The sequence below is a fragment of the Mucor mucedo genome, assembly GCF_025094135.1.
Source record: "Mucor mucedo strain NRRL 3635 chromosome Unknown EV154scaffold_234, whole genome shotgun sequence".
NCBI lineage: Eukaryota > Fungi > Mucoromycota > Mucoromycetes > Mucorales > Mucoraceae > Mucor > Mucor mucedo.
Window position 1 is genome coordinate 20,141 of NW_026252518.1, and position 15,079 is coordinate 35,219.

A 15,079-nucleotide genomic window follows, 5' to 3' on the forward strand; every position below is an offset into this window, starting at 1 on the left:
TGTTTGATGTGAGCAGCCTTATTCTGATGATTATTTGGAGGTCACTGGTTTTGTTCCACCAGATTTCCGCTATGGTCAGCAAGCATATTTAATCGAAGGAGTAAAGATCTTTACATCTTATAGCAACAATTTTCAGATGCGTCTGGGAAGTCATCTTCGACAAGCTGTCAATCATCTACTTCGTATTCGACAAAGAAAAGCTGAATTAATTGCTTATAGAAGACTTGAAAGATTAATTGATGCACTGATAAAATCTGAAGTATACAGAGAAATAACTGAGCCGGCGACAAGATTTAAGGAACTTATAGCTAGAAGGTTACCTCAAAATTTTGTATTGGACGGAGAGCCGTTCGGGGACCCTATCTACAATAACGCTCTTGAAATTCTTCGCCCTGCCCTTACCAGTTATCCCGTTGACTACCGGTTTCGTGGGAATAGTATTTGTTACGATTCCAAAGCAAGATCAGTTGAACATATGCGGACTTTTTACGAACTGGCTTTATCATTTATTGATATAGAATTACCTGTGTTAAATTGCTTCCCATTACGCCGTTCTTGGATTCCTTGCTACACAACTATCGATTCAAAAAAAATTTGTCAAAATAATCTTGGTCGTCGGTGAACCAATCGTCAAGATAAGATAGCACTTTGGTATGAAGTAATTAACCTAAACTCGGATGCACTCAAACACCACGAAAATGGCGAGTTTTAGTTTAGAGATACTATTTAAACGGATGGAGTAGGTGTAACTGTGATCAAGAAAAGAATGGATCGTGAAAGCAGATATACTGCTCTTTTTGCTGTTATGGTTGAATCAATTCAGTACATTTCACAAGAGATTGCTCAAGAAACTGTTGGAAGATGTGTTACAATTGATCCTGGACGAAATGATTTGCTATTCTGTGTGCATGAAAACTCAACGGCAAACAATTCAAACAAGCTTCGATTTACCAAAACGTACCAAAACAAGTTTGAAAAGATCAAAAAATACGGTGGAATCCGTGAAGCGGTGAAACCCGCTAGAGTAGGAGCCTCTGATAGGCTTTTGGTTAATTATGATTCCTTGAATAGAGATGAATTTGAACAGTATCTTGAAAACAGGTTCAATACAACAGGCATCATCCAAAGGCACTAAGTCAACTTCCGAACCAACCATCGTACTGCTCATCCCTTGCACAGAAAATTGCGGCTATCTGCCTATGTTAGAACACAGTAAGGAAACGAGGATCTTATTTCAAAACTAGATGAACAGCTTGGTCTCGAAGCAGTTTATGTTATGTGTAACTGGTCATCTTCTATTACAAGATTTTATGAGCGGTCCGAGGCCTCGGATTCCATCGGTTGCTTCAAAAAGCTGGAAAAAGGTTGTACTTGATTGATGAATTTAGAACAAGTCAGTACTGCCCAGCTTGTGAACGTAAAAGTCTTGAAATGTTTCGGATGGCCGATAATCTGCGCCCTCATAGACGAAGAACGAATCCTCGTGGAATCAGACATGGCCTCTTAAGGTATGTTGATTTGACTTGTTTATAATTGTTGATCTAATAATTTTCTTTTGTTCTTGTGACAGATGTACAAATCAAAATTGTAGATCCATGACTAATAACACAAATAGGATTGTTTTTCGGCTATGGAACCGTGATATAGCTGTATACTTGAACATGGTTGATATTGTTCGATCACTTCGTGCTGTAAATGGCATTCCCCCAAGATTTCGACGTGTATAGGTTTCCCAGAACCAATGGAGAAGAGCAAGAACCAAAAATGAAGAAGCAAACGTTAAAAATGTACGTCGACGTCGCAACTAGAATTTTCCACGCCTGTTATCACAGGTCAACTATAGATACACTTAAGTGGTAAGCTAATTTTTTTTTTCGGAAGATAAACTTAATTTTTTTTACCTTGTGAACGAATTTTTTTTTTATCTGTGAACGAATTTTTTTTTTACATTTTGATCTAATATTTTCTAACAATAGTGTACTCGTTGTGTTTTCAGGAAGAAACAGCAACTTCATGTTCACCGGCGTGAACTTCAACTTATGCACTGCAGCATTGTTCAAAAGAATAGCCACTTATCTACCCTCTCGACCAAAACCAATATCCAATTTTTTTGATGTAAACCGAGAGGATCTCAGAGGTCATCCAAGCTTTGGGCGAGTGATGATACTCTACGTAACGACGGGTACCAATAGCTGTCATTGATGGCATTTTGGGGGTTTTTCTTGTTGCAAAGAGGGCTTGTTGTGTTTGTAGGTAAGTAAAATTATAAGGCAGTATATAAGTAATTTGTGACTGTCTATAAGATTGTCTTTATTATGAAATAAAATGAACAAGTATTTATATAAAAAAAACTATCTGCTGTGCGACTATCTTTAGTGTATCTTTGAAGTTGTTATCATATTCCCAGTGTGTATCATGTTACCTTTAAGTGCTTATTTTGTAAATATGATACACTTGGCATTACGCTCATCTTAGACACATTGTACTTGCATATCTTTAGTAAGCATTAGTCACTGTGTTCTTGTAACCTTGTGATATGATAGTACTACCTATCTATATTGGGTAACTGATTCCTTAATCATTCTTAGGGCCCTCACAAGCAACAAAATTATTTTTTTAAGGATCCCGATTAAGGACTTTATTAAACATATTATTACTTTTAAAAAAAATAGGGCCAAAAAAAATAGCCTTTTATGTATTTTTGTGACCCAAACCTTAAAAATGAACAAATTTTCTCGAAAATAATCAAAATAAATTAATAACTGAATGGAAAAAATTCTTAAAACTATTTTGATAATTTTTATATATCAATAACATGTATCCTCGATGATATATAAAAAAAAATGGCAAAAAAAAGCAAATCCAAAGGCTCTATGATTTTTTAAAAATTGACCCAAACTCTAAAAATGAACAAAATTTCTCAAAAAATAATCAAAAAAAATTAATAACTGAATGGAAAAAATTCTTAAAACTATTTTGATAATTTTTATGTATTAATAACATGTATCCTCGATGATATATAAAAAAAACGGCAGAAAAAAAGCAAATTCTAAGGCTCTATGATTTTTTAAAGATTGAACCAACTGTTTAGTGGGTAAACAAAACCCCGTTGAGAAACACACTGTAAGTGGACCCACTGTCAAGTGAAGAAAAAAAAATTCCCTTTAGATACACACTGTAAGTGGACCCACTGTCAAGTGAATATAAAAAAAATCCCTTTGGAAACCCACTGTAAGTGGACCCACTGTCAAGTGAATAAAAAAAAATCCCCTTGGATACACACTGTAAGTGGACCCACTGTCAAGTGAATTAAAAAAAATCCCTTTGGAAACCCACTGTAAGTGGACCCACTGTCAAGTGAATAAAAAAAAATTCGCTTTGGATACACACTGTAAGTGGACCCACTGTCAAGTGAATAAAAAAAAGATTCCCTTTAGATACACACTGTAAGTGGACCCACTGTCAAGTGAATTAAAAAAAAATTACTTTGGATACACACTGTAAGTGGACCCACTGTCAAGTGAATTAAAAAAAAATCACTATGGATACACACTGTAGGTAGACCCACTGTCAAGTGAATAAAAAAATAATCGCTTTGGAAACCCACTGTAAGTGGACCCACTGTCAAGTGAATTAAAAAAAAATCCCCTTGGATACACACTGTAAGTGGACCCACTGTCAAGTGAATTAAAAAAAAATTCCCTTGGATACACACTGTAAGTGGACCCACTGTCAAGTGAATAAAAAAAATCGCTTTGGAAACCCACTGTAAGTGGACCCACTGTCAAGTGAATTAAAAAAAAATTCCCTTGGATACACACTGTAAGTGGACCCACTGTCAAGTGAAGAAAAAAAATCACTTTGGATACACACTGTAGGTGGACCCACTTTCAAGTGAATAAAAAAAAATCGCTTTGGATACACACTGTAAGTGGACCCACTGTCAGGTGAATTAAAAAAAATCCCTTTGGAAACCCACTGTAAGTGGACCCACTGTCAAGTGAATAAAAAAAAATTCGCTTTGGATACACACTGTAAGTGGACCCACTGTCAAGTGAATTAAAAAAAAATTCCCTTGGATACACACTGTAAGTGGACCCACTGTCAAGTGAATAAAAAAAAATTACTTTGGATACACACATATTTTTATTTTGTTAGCCCTAAAAAAAAAAAAAAATTAGAGGGATTATCGAAATGTACAATCAATCAAGGAATCAATGACACAAAGAACAGTTTTTTTGGAAGATGATGTAATTGGTAAACTTGCTCTGATCAACTTAAATGTTTCAAGCTTTGCTTTTGGAAATATCAAGAATGAATTGGTGGAAATGAAGGCGGCTGAAGAAAAGCCTGACCATGTAAGCCATGTGCGCCCTGGAGAAAGCTGTCTCTGCAAGCTCAGAAAAAACTTTCGAACTACTTGCAGACATGTTCTGGCCGTCTCGTTTGTTGAGAATAAAGTTCCTCTGGACATTGTTCACGAACGATGGAGGACCACATATGTGAAGGGAACTGGTAAAAAATTAATATACAAACTGTCATGATCCTGTTACATTTTATGCCCCAAATATGCAATATGAGTAACCAGCTTTCAGACTCAATATTCATCATTGATCTGTCAGCTCTTTAAATCCTTTGTCATGATCCACATAAGCTATGACTAACTTTTGTCATTGCTTATTCTTTTATTTAATTTCTTGTTTTCCTTTCTCTATAAATATAGCTGATAAATTTCACTTCTCCCAGTTTTCTTTATCAGATATATTTCATAATCATCTTCTCTTTTCTTTTTCCTATTCTTAAATAAATAACCTACTCTTCAAGAAGCTATTCATTCTCTGTCCTGTCCTGCCTGTCTCGTTCCTCCCTCGTTCCTGACATTATATCTGATCAAAATAATTTATTTTGAATACCTTCTTGCCTTGTTCTCTTCTGGTTACTTATCCCCTCAAGAATTTCGTGAAACCTCACTTCCACTCCCAGCTAAAAAACTTTAATCTTTGTAAACCTTTGTAATCATGACCAATCTTACTGACGAACAGATTCAAGCTCTAGATAATATGATCCAACGCCAAAATGAGATTTTGGAAATCAATCGTACTCTCGAACAGCGCCTTGTTTCCATGGATCAACAATATCGCCAACAGCTTACCGAACTTGATACGAAAATTTACGAATATATTGCTACAAATGTAGTATTAAAGTCCGATCACCCACAGCCTCAAACTCAAACCAATAACGTACCTTTACGCCTTAAACCACCTACGCCATTCAGTGGAAAGTCCAGCTACTGTGATTCCTTTTTCATTTCTCTCTCACTTATTTTTGCTGGAGATGAAATTCGCTTCGACACCGACCGTAAAAAGATCCTTTACGCAATCAACTGTTTGACAGGTCATGCATTCAGTTTTATGGAGCCTTACTTAAAGGATATCGACAACGTTGACGCCCCGCACGAAATATTAACTAATTATGCCCATTTTAAACATGTCATGCGTTCCACCTTTGGTGATATTAACCCTATCGTAAATGCAGAGTCTGATCTTCGCGCCTTGAAGCAAACTGGAGCCGCCGCCATTTACGCAACGGAATTTAGACGTATATCAATGCAACTCAACTGGAACAACGAGGCCTTGATCTCACAATACCTACTCAATCTAAAAGACAATATCAAGGACGAGTTAGCCCGTAGAGAGCCCATCACCGACCTAAACACCTTGCTTAATGCATCTATTGATATTGACAACCGTTTATTCCAACGCCAGAAACAAAAAAATTATGAAAACAACAATAGATCCAGCAACTATAACAACAAATCAACTACCAGCTACTCTCGCCCTGACTCCAATGTAACCTCAACATCTACCCCAATGGAAATCAGTAATATCAACGAAACTAGACCTGGTAAGTATCGTCCCTTGACGCAAGCTGAGAAAGACCGCCGTGTGAAATACAAACTTTGTATGTATTGTGGTGGTGATGACCACTTCACAAACTCCTGCCCCGTCAAGCCTCATCGCAACAATCATCCTACGATTTCAACTATTCTCGTTGACAACTATAATCAGCCCATGTCACTTAACGCTATCACTGCCGTCCACAACATTAATCATATCAACAATACAAAGAAACGCAAGCCTAACAACCAACTTATGCAAGTTTATAAAGAATCAGTAAATCATAAGCGAGCCAACATTGATAGGTGTATTGCAGACGACATTTTGTATGTTGCCGAAAGTTTAGACGAAAATTTATTGGTAATTCCTATAACTATAAAACTTGATGATATTCTTTTTACTACCACAGCCCTTATCGACTCCGGCGCCTCCACATCTTTTATTGATGCATCGTTGGTCCGTAAAACCGGTCTTCCTTCCAAGCCTTCTCCTGAAGCTACCGCTTTCCGCCTAGCCAATAATTCCGTCCAATCAAGCTCCATGTCATCTACCTTGTTCATGCAAATAGCCGGTACACATCACGAAGAATTAATCACTTTGCGCCACTTGGAGCCTTCCGCTCACCCAATCATTCTTGGTATGAACTGGTTGAAACGCCACAATCCTGCTTTCCACCATAGAGATAACATCATGGTTGTTACCTGCCTTTTCCGCGATTGTACCCCCACCAGTGTCTTTAGCGCTAGCAAAATTCCCATTGTTCACCCATACGATAACGATTTGATTGCCCCTTGTGCTGCTGCCATCATCGAACCATCCGTTTCAACTAACCCCGATTGTCAACAAACGATTTATAACCGTAGCCATCTCCATAACCCTAATCATGTAGATGTATACGATCCTGATAACCATAATTCTTCCCCATCCACGATCCAGTCTTCCGTCATTAACCAAATAAAATCCACTCCTATTGACAATTACTCATCTGACTTACGAATAATATCTGTTATGGACAACACTTCCAAAAATGCCTATCAGAATCAAAATATAATTAGTGATCTAAACAAAAACGATTTTACTTTCAACCCTGAACAGGATATTGTTAATATTACCAATAATCACAATACCAATCATGATCCTGCCACGCTAGATGTACCATGCTCCAGTAACCAAACGTCTGGTTCAAGTTCTAGTCTCATACGATTGCCTTCCAAGTACCTTGATTATGCTATTGTCTTTTCCAAGAAAGAAGCCGATCGCCTGCCTCCTCACAGATCTTATGATCACACCATCCCTTTGGTGCCTAATTCGGAAGTCCCTTTCGGTCCGTTGTATAACCTTTCCAAGATCGAGCTTGACACATTGTACGCATACATTCAAGAAAATCTTGCTCGTGGGTTCATTCAAAGATCTGAATCTCCTGCTGGAGCACCTGTACTTTTTGTCAAGAAAAAAGATTCGTCGCTCAGGCTCTGTGTTGATTACCGTGGGTTAAATAAAGTAACCATTCCCAATCGCTGTCCGCTTCCCTTAATCTCTGAAACTCTCGATCGTCTACATTCCGGTGTCATCTTTACGAAGTTGGACATGCGTGGTGCTTATAATTTAATAAGAATTGCAAAAGGTGAAGAATGGAAAACCGCGTTTAGGACCAGGTATGGGCATTTTCAATACAACGTCATGCCTTTTGGGCTCCGAAATGCCCCAGCCACTTTTCAAGCATTTGTCAATGATGTGTTACGCGAGTATCTTGACACATTTGTGGTGGTCTATCTTGATGATCTCCTTATCTACTCTTCGACTGAAGCTGAACACACTCACCATGTCCGTCTGGTTCTACAAAAACTTCAAGATGCCCAACTATCTTTAAAGCTTGAAAAATGTGAATTTGACGTCTCTACTGTTCAATTTTTAGGCTTTGTTATTAGTCCTTCAAATATTGCAATGGATCCCGAAAAAGTTGAAGCAATTCGTACCTGGAAAACTCCTTCAAGCATTCATGATATCCAAGTCTTTTTGGGCCTTACCAATTTTTACCGTCGCTTTGTTCTGAACTATTCCAAGCTCTGTGTACCCATTACTGCTTTATTAAAAAAGAATATTACTTTTAACTGGAATCAGGACGCCGATCATGCTTTTAAACTTCTCATCAAAATTATTACCAGTAACCCGGTACTCTCTCATTATAACCCTGCCTTGCCATGTATTCTAGAAACTGATGCATCCGACTTCGCTATTGGCGCCGTGTGTAATCAAGCTGATGCCTCCGGTGTCAATCACCCTATCGCGTTCTTTTCACGCAAACTTTTACCTGCCGAACAAAATTACCAAATTTATGACAAGGAACTTCTTGCAATCATTGCTGCATTCAAGCATTGGCGCCATTATCTTGAATTTTCTCAAGAATCTACCATCGTCTTGACTGATCACAAAAACCTGGAATATTTCACCACTACCCGCAATCTTAGCCGGCGTCAAGTTCGCTGGGCCGAATTACTTGGTGATTACAATTTTGTCATCAAATATCGACCTGCCCAACAAAATGCAGCCGCTGATGCTTTATCTCGGAAAGATAAACCTTTGGAGGGGGGTGACTCACGTGGAAAAACACCCATGACCTTGTTAACACCAAATATTTTTATTAATACCATCAGTGCTACAAGTTTAGAACCTCACGAAAATGAAATCGCAAATCAAATCATCAAGTTACTTCCCCATGATCCTCTCTTCTCTTCAATTATTCATGATATATCCCATGATCAAGATAATGACAAAAATTATACTTTTGCTGACAACATACTATTTTTTAAAGGTGCTATTTGTGTCCCTGATTCTCCAGATCTTAAAAGAACAATTCTATATGAATGTCATGATACTCCTGCGGCTGGTCATTTTGGAAATGCTAAAACTTATGATATGGTTGCTCGTAACTACTACTGGCCAGGCATGCGAAAGTATATCAAAGAATATATATCTGGATGTGACACCTGTTCACGCAATAAAACTAGTCATCACAAACCTTATGGCCTGCTAAAACCATTACCTATTCCTGACGCCCCTTGGACATCTATCTCAGTAGACTTTATCACCCAGCTTCCACCCTCAGGTGACTTTACTGCAATTTGTGTGTTTGTTGACCGTTTCTCAAAAATGGCTTTATTTATCCCGTCTACAAATCAAATTGACGCAGAAGGAACTTCCGAGCTTTTTATTAAGCATGTTTTTTGTCACTTTGGTACCCCTTCCGACGTGGTTTCAGATCGAGGTGTAACTTTCACTTCCAAGTTCACGCAATGCATTTTAAAAGGTCTCTCCATAACTCAAAAATTATCAACGGCTTTTCATCCTCAAACCGATGGTCAAACTGAACGTGTAAATTCCGTATTAGAACAGTACCTCCGATGCTACATCAATTACCAACAATCTGATTGGAGCACTTACCTCCCTATAGCACAATTCGCCTATAATAACGCCAAGCACTCGTCGACAGAGCATTCCCCATTTTATGCAGTGTACGGTTACCATCCTCGTCTTTCTGTTTCTCTACCCAGAACTAATAAGGATATGTCTACTGCAGAACAACGCTTGCAAAGAATCCACGACCTTCATGAAGAATTAAAATTCAACATTGCTCTTGCACAAGAAAAGCATATACAATTTTATGACAAACGCGTACAACAAGGACCTACCTACAAAATCGGTGACAAAGTATGGCTTTCAACCAAAAATATCAAGACCCAAAGACCTACCGGCAAATTAGACCACAAACGTTTAGGCCCATATAAAATTATCGAACTTATTGGATCAAGATCCTTCAAGCTTGACCTCCCCAAATCTATGCGAATCTATCCTGTCTTTCATGTTAACCTTTTAGAACCCTTCAAGCAAGATCAGATTGAAGGAAGATCACTTATCGAGCCACCTCCCGTTATCATTGACGCTCATCAAGAATACGAAGTTGAAGCTATTATAGAATCACGAATTTATCGCAAGCAATTGCAATATCTTGTTCATTGGAAAGGCTACTCCACCATGGATCGCACTTGGGAACCTGTTTCAAATCTTACGCATTGCAAACAACTTATCCAAAACTTTCATCAAGCCCACCCTTCTCGACCTTCAGGTGTTGTCGCAGAGCTCAACCCTAAGAGGGGGATTCTGTCATGATCCTGTTACATTTTATGCCCCAAATATGCAATATGAGTAACCAGCTTTCAGACTCAATATTCATCATTGATCTGTCAGCTCTTTAAATCCTTTGTCATGATCCACATAAGCTATGACTAACTTTTGTCATTGCTTATTCTTTTATTTAATTTCTTGTTTTCCTTTCTCTATAAATATAGCTGATAAATTTCACTTCTCCCAGTTTTCTTTATCAGATATATTTCATAATCATCTTCTCTTTTCTTTTTCCTATTCTTAAATAAATAACCTACTCTTCAAGAAGCTATTCATTCTCTGTCCTGTCCTGCCTGTCTCGTTCCTCCCTCGTTCCTGACACAAACTGAATTAGACTGAAATCAAAATTAAAACTTTTCATAGTCGCCACAATAGCTGAAATTTCCCCTGAGATGAGCAAAAAGTCTCATAAAACATTGCCTATTGATACCAGTGCCATCCAACTTAGGTTGGAAAAGCTTTTATCATTAAGCAATGTCTTAGGTAGTTAGCAAGAATCAGCCGATCTTATCAAAGATATGGATGCTTTGATCCAAAAATATTCGGTAGACCGTCTGGAAACTGTTCTTGCCCCGTCAATTGTTGAAATACAAAAGGGCCGACCTAAAGGTACAAAAAGAAACAGGCTTGGTGTGGAGCATGAAGATGAAATAATCTCGATAGAGCAACAAAATGCCAAAAAAAATGAAGCAGGAAACAATAAAAGTAGAAAAGCAAAAAAAAACCAAAACGACCTTAAGTCTTCGCAAGCCATCAACATCCGTGATCAAGCAGATCAAGTCAAAGTAATGGTTTATGTTATCTTTTTAATTATTTTACAACAATAACACCGATTTTTGTTTCTAGATACGAGCCTTCCACTGTCGTAACTCGTGAAGCAGATTACAGTGGTCTGTTTGGATTGCTACATGATGCATGGGTCAACGATGTACTTGAGTTCGTCAATCCCCATCCTGATGGCAATTGTGGATATCGTGCTGTAAGCCTCGCTGTCTTTGACATTGAAATAGCTTGGATCCAAGTGAAGAAAATGATGTTAGCTTCCTTTACAAAGTATGCTAACACTATTTACAACACAATGGGTTAAACGAAGCATATACCTCTAAAAAGTTGCAATCTACCAAAGCTCCCTGTGTTGATGACTTGAGTCTTTGGTTTGACTGTTACGGATGCCCACAAATTGTTGCTGACACAATCAAAAGACCAGTAATTTTACATGCCACAACACTGAAAATCGATATGTATGAAATCACGTGGAGAGATAATGATGAGAATATCATGTACACTAAAGATTCAATCACTTTTGTACCACTTCGTGGTCTGGATTTGGAAACAATGAATGATCCTATTCAGCTTTTGTTTGCCAACAGTCACTTTTACATGATTTTACCTCAAATCGACAACAAAACGAAGAAAGCTTTTAAAGTAAGAAAATGGCCAACATTCAACTTTTCACACCAAAAAGTATTCGACGCGCACCGAGACATTTGTGTCAACAACGTGTCTCATTACTTTCAAAACAACTAGACAGGATAATTTTATAATTTGTTTCCCCAATCCTTAACATTCTCCCAAACTTTATATTTTATCTCATAATAATCAAAACCCAAAAACAAAATAAAATTTAGACTAAAAGCATGAGCTCACACTCAAAACCACATTGACTCTCTTCATCACAAAGTATGGTGCGCCAGCGAAAAAAAAATTAGTCCGCCAGCGAAAAAAAAGTATGGTGCGCCAGCAAAACACGTATGGTGCGCCAGCGAAAAAAACGATGGTGCGCCAGCGAAAAAAGCATGGTGCGCAAGAAAAAAGTTCAATGTGCAAAAATCATTTTTGGTCGAACTCGGAATTTTATTATTTGACCGGACAGAAAAAAATGGTGCGCGAGATTTTTTTTTCAAGCAAAAAGTATGGTGCGCCTATACTTAGCCTACAATTTTACATTCAAGGCGTAGTCTACAATTATAGACAAATTAAAGTACTGTTGACTTCAGAAACTCTGGCTCACTATCCGTCGGCATCTGGTACTTTAGATTAAGCCGATTAGAGTTACTGAATGCTACACTCAAGTACGCGAATCTGGTATGAGAGCGGTTCTGGGATTTTGGCGAGGAGTAGCAACAATTGCTGAAATATCCTCTTCACTGATATAAACTAAGTTAATCATAGACTGACGAACAGCCTTGACTTGGTGAGGATGAGTGTTGGGTTGGTACGTGAGGGCGTGTTTGCATCGATCCAAATGGAGATCAGCCACAATGTTAGCACGAGCCTCGATTGTGTAGGAACGATACACTGCATTGGCGAGATGCTTGGGATCCAGATGATCAAAATTCATGATGAAAATGACATGCGCAATGTTCATAATTTTGTTGAAAACAGAAGCATACAGCTCCTGTACTAGAGCACCAAGAACACCAGTGGCGGTAAAAGTGATATCGAAGATAAGACCAGTTTAAAAACCAGCCTGCTTGAAACGCCCACGGGTTTTGCCACACTAATCTTACAATTTCAAACAATATAGACGTATTGGAAATCATTGGGTTCGGCAGGACCCAGTTCAGGAAAAGGACGATCAATGTTGGCAATAGCCTCAGCTGTCAATTTTTTAGGCTTGGCCTTCGGCTTGAGTGGCTTCCTAGGGTTGAGATCAACTTTTTGGGCCATTGTTAAACCAGGCTTACTGGGGTAGACTTTTGGTTTAGTAGAGGCCTTGGCAGTGCTAGGAGCTGAAGAAGAAGAGGGTGTTGACTCCAGATGCTTCCATTACTGGATAAATTACGAGGTTGATCGATATTCATGCTGGAATTTGGTGCTTGTTAGTTTTCAAGCTGGAGCTGTAGATCAGCGATTATTGTAGCTTGATCTCGAATTTTGTTTTCGAGCAGTAGGGTTGAGGCTTTTAAGGCAATGTTTTCTTGTATGATAGCTTCCATTGCAGTAAATCTAGCTTCGTATTCATCGAAGCGGCGGTTTTCATACCTGGATTTTTGTCTGTTGCTTCACCACTAACCGAACTTACGTGTGGCACTGGTCCCAAAAACCGTGCTATTGCGTGGATACCTGCTTGTGATGACAGCTTCAACAAAATCAAGGATCTTCTCACGTCAGCTCCTGTTATTCAAATGCCTGAAATGTCTATGCCATTTGTGATAGAGACTGACTCGAATGAATATGGTATTGGTGGTGTGTTGCTCCAGCCTGCTGTAGGGCGTGAACGTAGTACCAATTTAAATCGTCCATATGTTAATTACACTACCTGGCATCCTGTGGCGTATGAGTCCAAAAAGCTTTCCAAGGAAGAGCAAAAATTTCCTGCTCAAGAGAGGGAATTGATTGCTATTGTGCATGCGTTAAGAGTCTGTCGGTGTTTTGTGGAAGATTGTTCAGCTGGTTAAACTGTATATTCGGATCACAACCCGTTGGTATACTTCCGTCACAAGGTCAATCCTAGTTCAAGACTGGTAAGATGGATTTTAGAATTAGAACTCTATGCTCCTGATATACAATACAAAGCGGGTGTGGATAACGCTTTGTCAGATGCGCTGTCTCGTGTACCAGATAAGGATATGGCTGTGTCAGGAACGAGGGAGGAACGAGACAGGCAGGACAGGACAGAGAATGAATAGCTTCTTGAAGAGTAGGTTATTTATTTAAGAATAGGAAAAAGAAAAGAGAAGATGATTATGAAATATATCTGATAAAGAAAACTGGGAGAAGTGAAATTTATCAGCTATATTTATAGAGAAAGGAAAACAAGAAATTAAATAAAAGAATAAGCAATGACAAAAGTTAGTCATAGCTTATGTGGATCATGACAAAGGATTTAAAGAGCTGACAGATCAATGATGAATATTGAGTCTGAAAGCTGGTTACTCATATTGCATATTTGGGGCATAAAATGTAACAGGATCATGACAGAATCCCCCTCTTAGGGTTGAGCTCTGCGACAACACCTGAAGGTCGAGAAGGGTGGGCTTGATGAAAGTTTTGGATAAGTTGTTTGCAATGCGTAAGATTTGAAACAGGTTCCCAAGTGCGATCCATGGTGGAGTAGCCTTTCCAATGAACAAGATATTGCAATTGCTTGCGATAAATTCGTGATTCTATAATAGCTTCAACTTCGTATTCTTGATGAGCGTCAATGATAACGGGAGGTGGCTCGATAAGTGATCTTCCTTCAATCTGATCTTGCTTGAAGGGTTCTAAAAGGTTAACATGAAAGACAGGATAGATTCGCATAGATTTGGGGAGGTCAAGCTTGAAGGATCTTGATCCAATAAGTTCGATAATTTTATATGGGCCTAAACGTTTGTGGTCTAATTTGCCGGTAGGTCTTTGGGTCTTGATATTTTTGGTTGAAAGCCATACTTTGTCACCGATTTTGTAGGTAGGTCCTTGTTGTACGCGTTTGTCATAAAATTGTATATGCTTTTCTTGTGCAAGAGCAATGTTGAATTTTAATTCTTCATGAAGGTCGTGGATTCTTTGCAAGCGTTGTTCTGCAGTAGACATATCCTTATTAGTTCTGGGTAGAGAAACAGAAAGACGAGGATGGTAACCGTACACTGCATAAAATGGGGAATGCTCTGTCGACGAGTGCTTGGCGTTATTATAGGCGAATTGTGCTATAGGGAGGTAAGTGCTCCAATCAGATTGTTGGTAATTGATGTAGCATCGGAGGTACTGTTCTAATACGGAATTTACACGTTCAGTTTGACCATCGGTTTGAGGATGAAAAGCCGTTGATAATTTTTGAGTTATGGAGAGACCTTTTAAAATGCATTGCGTGAACTTGGAAGTGAAAGTTACACCTCGATCTGAAACCACGTCGGAAGGGGTACCAAAGTGACAAAAAACATGCTTAATAAAAAGCTCGGAAGTTCCTTCTGCGTCAATTTGATTTGTAGACGGGATAAATAAAGCCATTTTTGAGAAACGGTCAACAAACACACAAATTGCAGTAAAGTCACCTGAGGGTGGAAGCTGGGTGATAA

At 38.5% G+C, this 15,079-nt stretch overlaps 3 protein-coding genes across 3 annotated transcripts; 2 read left to right on the top strand and 1 right to left on the bottom strand.

The window, feature by feature from the left end:
• Positions 1 to 397: 397 nt before the first annotated feature.
• On the top strand, positions 398 to 598 carry EV154DRAFT_397068 (uncharacterized protein; the record flags this gene model as incomplete). The annotated part of the gene is made up of 1 exon (XM_051595205.1): positions 398 to 598. A coding segment is annotated over one exon (201 nt), but the record flags the coding sequence as incomplete, so codon positions are not given.
• A 767-nt stretch (positions 599 to 1,365) lies between these two features.
• Positions 1,366 to 1,727, top strand: EV154DRAFT_432323 (uncharacterized protein; the record flags this gene model as incomplete). The annotated part of the gene is made up of 2 exons (XM_051596665.1): positions 1,366 to 1,508; positions 1,571 to 1,727. Coding segments are annotated over 2 exons (300 nt in total), but the record flags the coding sequence as incomplete, so codon positions are not given.
• Positions 1,728 to 12,147: 10,420 nt separating this feature from the next.
• Positions 12,148 to 12,749, bottom strand: EV154DRAFT_488268 (uncharacterized protein; the record flags this gene model as incomplete). The annotated part of the gene is made up of 2 exons (XM_051599081.1): positions 12,148 to 12,477; positions 12,609 to 12,749. 2 exons carry the CDS (start codon positions 12,747 to 12,749, stop codon positions 12,148 to 12,150), a joined length of 471 nt encoding a protein of 156 aa, XP_051450665.1.
• Between the last annotated feature and the right edge of the window lie 2,330 nt (positions 12,750 to 15,079).